Source organism: Pimephales promelas, chromosome 12, assembly GCF_988280905.1.
Source record: "Pimephales promelas chromosome 12, fPimPro1.hap1.1, whole genome shotgun sequence".
NCBI lineage: Eukaryota > Metazoa > Chordata > Actinopteri > Cypriniformes > Leuciscidae > Pimephales > Pimephales promelas.
The window spans coordinates 34252970-34264396 of NC_142780.1; the positions used below are offsets into that span (position 1 = coordinate 34252970).

At 35.4% G+C, this 11427-nt stretch overlaps 1 protein-coding gene across 2 annotated transcripts in view; it reads left to right on the top strand.

The window, feature by feature from the left end:
* ago3a (argonaute RISC catalytic component 3a) overlaps positions 1 to 11427 on the top strand; it is a 43435-nt gene that overhangs the window by 24557 nt on the left and 7451 nt on the right. The window contains exons 8-18 of one of the 2 annotated variants that reach the window (XM_039688774.2): positions 337 to 484; positions 568 to 687; positions 3496 to 3639; positions 4921 to 5054; positions 5876 to 6060; positions 6137 to 6296; positions 7878 to 7968; positions 8055 to 8249; positions 8331 to 8465; positions 10022 to 10123; positions 11048 to 11247. In XM_039688774.2, coding sequence (XP_039544708.1) covers positions 337 to 484; positions 568 to 687; positions 3496 to 3639; positions 4921 to 5054; positions 5876 to 6060; positions 6137 to 6296; positions 7878 to 7968; positions 8055 to 8249; positions 8331 to 8465; positions 10022 to 10123; positions 11048 to 11247 — 1614 coding nt within the window. The remainder of the gene's footprint in view (positions 1 to 336; positions 485 to 567; positions 688 to 3495; positions 3640 to 4920; positions 5055 to 5875; positions 6061 to 6136; positions 6297 to 7877; positions 7969 to 8054; positions 8250 to 8330; positions 8466 to 10021; positions 10124 to 11047; positions 11248 to 11427) is intronic. The other variant, XM_039688776.2, reaches the window with a different exon arrangement.

Sequence of the window (11427 nt, forward strand, 5' to 3'; positions counted from 1 at the left end):
AAAACGGTTTTAATTTTCTTCATGGCTATTACATTTTCCTCATAATTATTAAAGCATTTTGTTTTTACAGGTCTTAATATTTTAAATGATAATTCTTATGACTGTAGTACTATTATTAAGTTTTACAATAAGTACAAGAAGAGTGTAGTATGTAAAACTTTATTGTCATGTATATTTCAAGCAGTAGCCTATAGCTTTGTTGCCACATGACCTCATCACATTGCATGCAGGATATTTGCACACTTCACACAGTATGTACTGCTCTGGTTCTGCTCTGGTTTTTGATGCCCTCTAGTGGTTGAGTGGTGTATGATCAAATTTCCTGATTTCTTCCAGGTTCCCTTTGCAGTTGGAGAATGGCCAGACTGTAGAACGAACAGTAGCTCAGTATTTCAGAGAAAAGTACAACCTGCAGCTGAAATACCCGCACCTGCCCTGTCTACAGGTGGGCCAGGAGCAGAAACACACCTACCTGCCCCTGGAGGTGAGTCCTGTCCTCCTCACAGCACGCTGGGATGGCCATAGACCCCACAGTCTCTGTTCTTATACGCTTTGCTGTTCCCGTAGGTGTGCAACATTGTAGCAGGGCAGCGGTGCATCAAGAAACTGACAGATAACCAAACCTCCACCATGATCAAAGCCACAGCGAGATCAGCACCAGACCGACAGGAGGAGATCAGCAGACTGGTGAGTCATGTGCACCAGCTTTATTTTAGTGGCATTGAGAAACTATTGTAGTTTTTAATATTTGTAAATAGTTTTTATTAGGGCTGTCAGTTTAACGCACTATTAACGGCGTTAACGCAAACCCAATTTAACTGCGTTCATTTTTTTATCGTGCGATTAACCGTCTTTTGGCTTAGCAAACTTTGTCGTTTTTTTTTTCACATGCTTTTGCAAGAGGACGCGGAACGCTGCGCTACGAAACCCATCCAAATCATTTCAATGGCTTGTGCCGCGCGAGGACGTTTTGTTGCTTCGTCGACTAAAGCGCAAGTGGATCTAGCTAGACCAGAAATTGCGGATTTTCATTGTGCGAGTATTTATAGATTTATAAATTTTACAGTACTATATACTGATTCATACTGAAAATAATGCTAAATGGTTGAGAACTTTATGGTTGAGGACTTGGATGGAGTGAGAATGCCTGATAATACATTATTTTAGCAGTAAATTTCTAGTATAGCAAACTATATTTTATAAATTATAATAACATTATTATACTGGATGCCATATCCTGCTAAATAATATTTTCTAAATAAATGTAATCAGACACAATATAATTTAAAAATGTATAATATGAATTTAAAATTGTATCAAACATAATCCTGTATTTTAGCTTTATAGATTTAATAAAATACTGCATAAAATAAAATGCACTGAACCTGTCTGGGTTTGGAGTTTAGCTGAGATGCATTCTGTAAATTATTTGGCAACATAATAGCATACATAGTCAGAATGCAACATGCATGTGAACGGTTTGATTTTTAAAACCATTTATCAAATGTTAAATACATATTGGTCTGATTAATCCGCAGAGAAGTGTGCAGTTTTGAAATGGAAGACAAGTAGAGACTGTGAAGTTAAACTAAATGAAAATTTTAAATGTTGCCTTGGCAACTATCTGAAATAAAACAAGTTTTTTAATAATTTGTCTCAAGTAACAATTCTTTTTACAGTTTTAGATAACTATAATACTGCAGATGTGCACTTAATTTGGTTGCACAATAATCCAGAGGATGATCACATAAGATCTTCCTGCAGTGTGTTAAACCTGTTCCTGCTGTCTGTGTGGTGGATCTGAATGAAGTCAGGTTGCTGTCTGCATTAATAGAGGTCAGCGATCTCAGAGCACTGACTTCATAGTGAGCTGATTAGCTGTGATCTGAACTCTTTACCTCACTCCCTGCGGATTTACATTCTGCCTGATGCCGCTACCGTCGGGCTTGAGCTGTTAACGTGTAATTGAAGCACTGCTGCACTTTATACCTTATTAAAATGACAGCCAATCAGGCGCTGAATCCGAGCAGCTGACTGCGTGTTGCCGTGGTTGATTTCTCATTTAAATCTCCAAACAAGAGCGGGGAGACCGCGTGGGTGGAAAGCAACTGACGAGGCCAATGAAATGTGCCAAATGAAAAAGTCTAGCTTTGAGACAGAGCTAAAAATACCACGGTTGAGAGTATTTTCACACTCCGAAGTACAGCAGGATCTGAGATGGGGTTTATCAGCCCAGAGCATTTAATGATTCTCACAAACACCCTGTGTTCAGTCAGTCTCCGGAAAGGTTCTTCATTTCAAATCTAATATAATCTGAATTCTGGGTATTTTTAAGATGCATTTTTACCATTTATTCAAACTAAATTGATACCATATCCAAATATTATATATAGGTATGCACGATATATCGGCCAGCATATCGGTATCGCCCGATATATTTTAATTTTTAATGTTATAGTTATCAGCCTGGTAAGAAAATGTATATATTAAAACTGATAAATAATGTATTATTCTCTTCAGCTGAGACACTTGTTGAGCACTGTTTATGTTTTTGAATTTCTTGAAATATGATTGAAATCTCGGCTATACAACACTATAATGAGAACATTATAATTGTGCACTTGGGACGTGGATTTAATTGTGAGACTTTTTTTGTAATCAGGCTCTCAAAATTAGATAAAAATTTGGATTTAAGTTTATCGGCCGATAAACTGATCGGTTATCGGCTTTCAAATATAAAGAATTATCGGTATCGGACAAATTTTTCATATCGGTGCATCCCTAATATATATATATATATATATATATATATATATATATATATAAATAAATAAATGTATGATAATACTAGTTATTTTTCAAAATTGATTGATTTTAGGACTAATAGACAGTGACTTTTTAGTGTTATTTATATATTATTATAGATTATAGTATATTTTCAATATTAGCTTTTATTTGTATATTTTCAGTTTTAGTAAGCTTGTGCCTTTATCATTTTTTATTCGTTTTTGTATTTCTGAATTTATTGATTTATTTTTTTCGTGGCTTAGCGAAGGGTCAGTTCTTCGCCCCCTCGTCAATATCAGGACCTCATCAGTATTTCTTTGACCCTTTTATTGATGGACAGTGTTACATTGAGAGATTATTTTCTCCAAGTGAGAATGTTTTAGTGTGAAATTGAACACAGTATATATGCCAATGTTGTTTTCAACAAAAAAAGCAAGCCGATCCACTTTTCCATGTTGATAAGAGCAGTAAAATGATAAAAAATAATGTGACAAAAAGAAATCAAGAGACATTTACTGTAGAATAGATAAAAATGTGAGATTAATCGAGAGTTAACTATGACATTAATGCGATTAATCGCAATTAAATATTTTAATTGAATTAAAACCGAATGCACTACATATTTAAAACAAAATATTTGAGAGCAAATGAAATATTAACTACAGAAATGATTTTAGGCCTTAATGATCTTTCTCTGTGTATTTCCAGGTGCGCAGCGCTAACTACGAAGCAGACCCCTTTGTTCAGGAGTTTCAGTTCAAGGTGCGAGACGAGATGGCCCACGTGACGGGGCGCGTGTTGCCTGCGCCCATGCTGCAGTACGGGGGCAGGGTGAGCACAGAGCACTTTATGGTACCCTTCTTTTCAATCACCCACATCTCTCTGTGTCTGTCTGTCTGAATGAATGGATAGCCTCTCCTGGAGGAACTAACAGCTCCTAACCGCTGCTGTGATGTGTGAAGTGTGCAATAACTGCTGAAGTAAACAAGCTTGCAGTGATTTTTATTGTTGTTTAGATGACTGAATTAATGAAAGAATGTTTATCGTTGTCTTTGAGTCAGTTCAGTTAGGCTGTCTATATTGTCTGAGAATGAATTATGCTTTTGTTTGATTTTGTACATGCTTTTTTTAAATGACAGGAGATCGGAGGCAATGGTAACGGTGATGTAAAAGTGGTTTGAGGCATTTTTAACACTTTTATAGAACTCATTTTTTACATTTATGCATTTGGCAGAAAGCGACTTGCATTGTATTGAAGGTTACTTTAGACACTTATTTTTTTAATTACACTAAAATTAGGTTAGGCTTAAGGTCTATTAAGAACCACAATTATTTTATTTAATATGAATATTGTCAAATTAGTGACCGTTTTCTAAGCTACAAATATATTTTATCAGAATTATAATATTGTAGGGGCTTAAATGGGGCTTTTCACACTCGGTCATCATTCATCGTTCTAAACCCCGATTTTAAGGATGAACTTGATAGTACAGTCGGCAATATATAATACGAGGATTCGCAACGCTAAAGCCTTTATTTAAAAATATCACGTGCTGCGTTCACCCAATCAGTGACAACCACTTAAATCCAGGGTTAACGACTTAAATCAGGTTATGAATACTCAGGTGTTAACACCAGGTGAATTATTATGAGCAATGTGAAATGTGAAGCAAGAGAACTCATTAACCCAGATGCTGTTAACCAGGGGTTTAGAATGACCCAGGGTTAACTAGTTTAAGTGTGAAAACCCCTAATGATTCAGTAGACAGATTACTAGAAATCTGTGTGTGCAGGTCATGAATTTGACTACAAACTGTAATACTGAGGCTAGAAATCAGATTGATGTTGATATTTACAAAGAAAATGTATATAAATCTAGTGAACGTGCTCAATATGTGTCATCTTACTAGCATGATTGAATAATTGTGTTAGTGTGTTATTATTGCCTCCGTTCTTCCCTATGTACAGGCCTGTTTTGTGAAATGTACTTGTAAAGTTACACTCTTAATTGTGTCAGTCTATTAATGTGTTCCAGTCATGTTCAGTTACAGTATCAGTGGTATATCTGTGCGCCCTGTGTTTTTTGCTCACACACGTCTTGTGCAGCAGATCAACCTTGAGCTGTCGTTGCAGAATCGCACTGTGGCCACACCCAGTCATGGAGTTTGGGACATGAGAGGGAAACAGTTTCATACCGGGGTGGAGATCAAGATGTGGGCCATCGCCTGCTTCGCCACGCAGAGACAGTGCAGAGAAGAGATTCTCAAGTAAGAGAAAAAAAATTGGGATTGCAGTGTGATAAAAAAAAAAAAAAAATCCAGGTGTGTGGTGCTAGGACTGCACAATATGGCCAATATGTGTTGATTACGTATATATCAGCATGGCTATTATTGTTAATAATTTTAATAATACTGCAATACTTATTGTTATTATTATAATAATACTTCTAATATTAATGATCTATTATTATTATTATTATTATTATTATTAAAAAAAGAGATTTTAGAAAAAGAGAAAAAGAGATTTTAATCTCAGTGAGTCTTTTTCCTGGTAAAATAAAGGTAAATGAAATTATCTATAAATTAAAACGTTAAAAATTCTTAAATAAAATCTAAATAAGTAATATTGCTGTTGTAATTGCTAATTGCGATTTATCTGATTAAAAACTGCTGAAAAAAATCTGATTAAAAGTGCTTTTAAAAACTTTGTTTGTGAGGCTGGATAATTTGCTAAAATTCTGTGATTACACATAAATACAGATAAAAAGTAGTAATAATAATACCATTATTGTTATTAAATGAAAATATTAGCATTTCTAAAATAAAAGCAAAATTAGAAATATTACAATTGTAATATTTCACTGTAAAATAAGACAATCAAGTTTTTAAGAAAAATAACAATAATAATTTTATTTCACCTTACAACTTTTATTTTGACAGAAAACCGCAGTACACAAGAACACAGTTGATAATCACGCTAAGCCATGTGACGACTTCGGTTTTATTTCTTTTAATCGTGCGGCCCTAATCACCAGCGCAGTATCTACTTCCCACACTTCGAAGTGTCTGAATTGTGTTTGTCCCCATAGGGGTTTCACCGACCAGCTGCGTAAGATCTCAAAGGATGCTGGGATGCCCATCCAGGGTCAGCCGTGTTTCTGTAAGTACGCACAGGGAGCCGACAGCGTGGAGCCCATGTTCAGGCACCTGAAGAACACCTACTCTGGACTGCAGCTCATCATCGTCATCCTGCCGGGAAAAACACCCGTCTACGGTAAGAGCGTCGCACGCAGAGCCGAACGTCCCGCCGAATGCCGTCAGACTAACCGACTCGCGCTTGATCTGTGCAGCGGAAGTGAAGCGTGTCGGAGACACTCTTCTAGGAATGGCCACTCAGTGTGTGCAGGTGAAGAACGTGGTGAAAACCTCCCCTCAGACGCTCTCCAACCTCTGCCTCAAAATCAACGTCAAACTCGGCGGCATCAACAACATCCTGGTCCCGCATCAAAGGTGTGTAACCATTGAACCATGATTAACAGAACATAACCGGCTCTGCTCATTGGCTGTTTTTAAACAGGCTGCTAATTATTCCCAAATGCACTCCAAAACATAAAACCAAAGATAATGGTTAATAGTCACATGACATGCAAGTGAACAGATAAATATTATTCTTTTTTTTTTTTAAATTTTATTTTGAAAGTTTTTTTTTTTTTTTTTAATGGTTTCTGTATTTTGTTAGATATTTCACAACTTATAACAACAACAATTATACATTTATTATTATATTAGTTTTATATGTAATTATTAGGGCTGGGTATTGACACAAATTTCACAATTCGATTCGATTTCGATTCACAAGCTTGCAATTCGTTTCAATATTGATTGTTTTGGATATCAGTTACAATAAATTGCAAATTTTCTCAAGGAAATCAAAACTCTTAACTAATGCTGTAAACTACGGGAGTCTAGATGTAGCCTACTAGACTTCATTAGCCTAATATGAAGGTAATAATGAACTGTTTTGTAGCTGTACAAACACTTAAATTACACTTTTATTTATTTTATAATAAGAAGATTATATGAAATATAAACATTTAAATGGTGGCTGTCATAAAAACTTGCCAGATTTATTCAAATATGCATTAAATATTGAAGAACATTAAGATTATAATGCATATGTAATATGGTGTATATATTTAGCAAAATGCTCCTCTCTAGAGTTATTTTTTCAAGCTGACTAACGAGTTTATGTGGGTTTTCCGAGGTAATTATGACGATACATGACATTGGTTACAAGCTGTTTAACTGACGTATTTCCACGGTTGAAAAACGCTGATTGAGTGAATCAATGTGACATGATACGGATTTCGATAAGTTGTACTCTATCTTTTAACACACTTTATCAATAGTAACAAAGGACAAAGATTATTGCGATATTTTTTTTATTTATTTTTTTTGGATGCGCGATACAGTGATCCATTCATTCAAATGAAACAGGATGACTAATCGATTCTTGAGATTTAAGAATCGATATCGGTTCGTAAAAATGAGAATCGATTAATATCGAGAAATCGATATTTATTACCCAGCCCTAGTAATTATATGAAATGAAGACAGAAATATAGGCTATTATTGTTGCATATTTTTTTGTCAGATATTTTTTAACATTCGACAACAATAATAGTAAAAAAATGTATTACTATCACAGCTCTTATAATTATTATAGTAGTTTTATAATAGTAAATAGTATTATAGTAGTTAATCGTTTAAGCTATTACTGTTGGAAATTATATATATTTATATAATAGAAGTTACTATACTAAAATTCATACCTTCCAAATGTTCAAACCTTCTAGATTTTAACTTTTCAAATGATTATTTATTGGTTTACTTTTACATTCCATTTAAGTAACTATTTGCTTTTCATCGAATCAAGAATCTCCGATTAGGAAACCACAACTTATTGGCTATATTGCATGCAAGAAAGGCTGATTTGTTGACACTATCAAATTTATTATTCATGCTCACAGCTGGTTTCTGGTGATGTTAAATATGATGGACTGGTTTACATGTATGCGTGCTGTTTTTCAGGCCTTCAGTGTTCCAGCAGCCAGTCATCTTTCTCGGGGCGGATGTCACACATCCACCAGCAGGAGACGGGAAGAAACCATCCATTGCCGCAGTCAGTATAGCTTAGAGATGGAACAAATATGTTAAATATACTACAAAATGAAGACACATCATCATATAAAATGTGCTTTGCTGTAGGTTGTGGGCAGTATGGACGCTCATCCCAGCAGGTATTGTGCCACAGTGCGTGTCCAGAGACCCAGACAGGAGGTGATTCAGGATTTGGCCTCTATGGTGCGAGAGCTACTCATTCAGTTCTACAAGTCCACTCGCTACAAACCCACCAGAATCATCTTCTACAGGGACGGTGTGTCTGAGGGCCAGTTTAGACAGGTGTGGATTCATTTGTCTTGCTGACATAATGGCCTATCAGTAGTTTCATGTTCGTTTGGAAATGTTTCTTTATGCTCACAGGTGTTGTACTACGAGCTGCTGGCCATTCGAGAGGCCTGCATCAGCCTGGAGAAGGAGTACCAGCCCGGCATCACGTACATAGTGGTGCAGAAGCGGCACCACACACGCCTCTTCTGTGCCGATCGCAACGAGAGGGTGAGACAATCCCTCGCTGTCCACTTCTTTAAACAGCGGGTTGTTCTTGCACTGAACGCACATGGTGAAATGCGTCCTGGGACGGCGACAATGGCCAACTCACAGGGCTTATATTTACCAGTGTTATCTATAAATTACCAGTATTATCTATAAATACATTTTAAACTTTCTAAACATATTTTAGCGCTAGATCTCTTATTTAATAGCAAACTAAATGAATGATCTGCTAGTTAACTGGAGGTGTTTTATTTATTTGTATTGGGTACATCCGTGCCTCAATGTTTCATATAGTAAAATCATAGTAAAAAACAATTGGTATTGATTGACGCCAATCAGACGTTCATGTTTTTTTCCGTCTATTTGAAAGTTAGGCTAATGATAACATGTTGCATTCTATACGGCCTGATTATGTCATGTTTTAAGTTGCATAGCCTGCCTCCAGTTTTCCTCAACTTGACTAATTAAGAGGCGATATTTGACCGGCATATCATCAAAATGTCCGTAAAACGAAACCACCGTTTTTTTTGGGGGGGGGGGGGGGTTTGTAGCGGAAACTCTGAGATATATATATATATATATATATATATATATACACAACAGTAATAGCCTGTATTTCAGTCTTAATTTGTTATAATTAGAGATAAGAGACACATTAAAATAAAAAAATAATAATGTGTAAATTGTTATTGTGTATATACTATGTGTGTTATTATACTATTTATTAATAGTTTGATTAACTTTTATTTTGTTTTCATTTTTGTTTTTTATGTGCTTTTTTTAGATTATTAAAGTTTTTTATATATATATATTTTTTAATTTTAATTTCAGTCTATTTTACTAATTTTGTTGTGTTTTTTTTGTCATGCATCATGTCTATATAGTTTTTGTAAAATTTTAGTTTTAGTTATTTAAGTAGAATTTAAACTATAAAATAAAATTGAGAAATATTGGCTTATCAACTAGCTAAAATAAAACAAGTTTAAGTATTTTAATATTTTTTAAGTAACGGAAATGTTTTTATGTTTTAGATTTGTAAAATATAATAACCATTATTTATTTATTTATTTTAGCTAAAAGTTCATTTTTGTTTTAGTTTTTTTTTAGTTAGTAATTTTAGTACTTAAACTTAAAATAATAATACTTTAACTTAAAATTGAAATGTAGCATTGGCAACTAAGTGAAATAAAATAACAGTTTTTTTATGGAGTATTTTTTCAGCTTTATTTTAATTAACAGATTTTAGTTTTAGTCAACAATAACAATAAGAAGGACACTTTCTTTAACACAAGTAGACCAAGAACAGAGCGTCTCAAAAAAAAAAAGTTTTATTTTGACACACTATTAAAACAATGCATTTAACGGTAAGTTGATTTATCTGTCAAGTATGTGTTAACAGCTATATTCAAGTCAACAGAAAACCTGTGTCAGATTAATTGTCAGAAGCAGAGTTTATTAAGAGCTCTGGAATGGATATCATCTGCTGAATTGTCTTCAGGGGCGATTATGAGACAAATCTTGAAGGCTGCACATGTTGATTGTGTTTATTTCCCGCACAGGTGGGTCGCAGCGGAAACATTCCTGCTGGTACGACAGTAGACACGGATATCACACACCCCTACGAGTTTGACTTTTACCTCTGCAGTCATGCTGGAATACAGGTACAGACAAACACATTCTCATTGAGAAGCTGCACTTCTGCAATTAAATGGCTCCTTGTCTACTTGACTAATGATTTTGCATGCAGATTTGGATTTTTTAATTTATTTTTTTTATTTGAACAGCAATGGGAAGAGCATCCGTACAGAAATGTTTTTCTTTCACTTAAAACTGTAGCACTCATACAAAGTCTGATCTTATGGGCTTGACATACTCAGACCACTTTGTGCAGATTTTGTAAAACATGTCTCTCTGAATCCTGAGTGTAAATGAAAGCTTTTCCATACTGTAGATTTCATGGATTATGTTGACCCACTCTTTTAACTCTTTTCCAGTTTTAACCATGGCTTTTTTTTACTCGCTGCCATTAGTATCCAAAGCAATCTCTTGTCCTTATTTCTCCAGTTATTAACATCAGCATTGCCCAAATACACATTTTCAAAATTGCAAGGTATTTTACTACCAAATATATGATTAATATGTTCACATATTCGTGAGCAATAAGGGCTTAACATTGGCCAGTCCCAGAAAATGTGGAAATGATTGGCTCCCGAGAAACCGCAGAGCCTCCAGCATGAGTCGCCACTACCCCGGTGTCTGTTTTGAATAGGCTCACATGCCTAATTACTAGTGCTCCATTGTACTCTACATATATTCACCCAGCTTTCATTTGAAAATTTGTATATTACCTTCCATTTCCCACAGATTTGGATTTATCAGGTCATAGAACTGTTATGTAATCTAGAACACACATTCAGTCTGAATATAAAAAGGCTGAATGTCACACAATTCTCACACAGAAGTCACTCTAAATTGTCAGGGCTGTTGCACTAGGATGTTTTAAAGACATCTTCAAACTACAGTATCGTTTAAGATGTTTTTGAAGGCATTCGGCACGGGTTTGAGTCTTCTTCCTCTCGTCTCAGGGCACAAGCCGACCCTCCCACTACCATGTCCTGTGGGACGACAACTGCTTCACTGCGGATGAGTTCCAGCTGCTCACTTACCAGTTGTGCCACACGTACGTGCGCTGTACCCGCTCCGTCTCCATCCCCGCGCCAGCCTACTACGCCCACCTGGTGGCCTTCCGTGCCCGCTACCACTTGGTGGACAAAGAACACGACAGGTGTGTGTGCCGTTGCTTCATCATTGCACTATTACTGGTGATATAGCAGAAAAATGATGTATTGTATTGTGCATTTTCAGTGTTTGTTTAATTTTTAGCAATCAAAATGGCTGATTTTATGGCTGTAATTTCCAAACATTTGTGATGTTTTTATATATATAATAGGGCTGTGCAAAAATT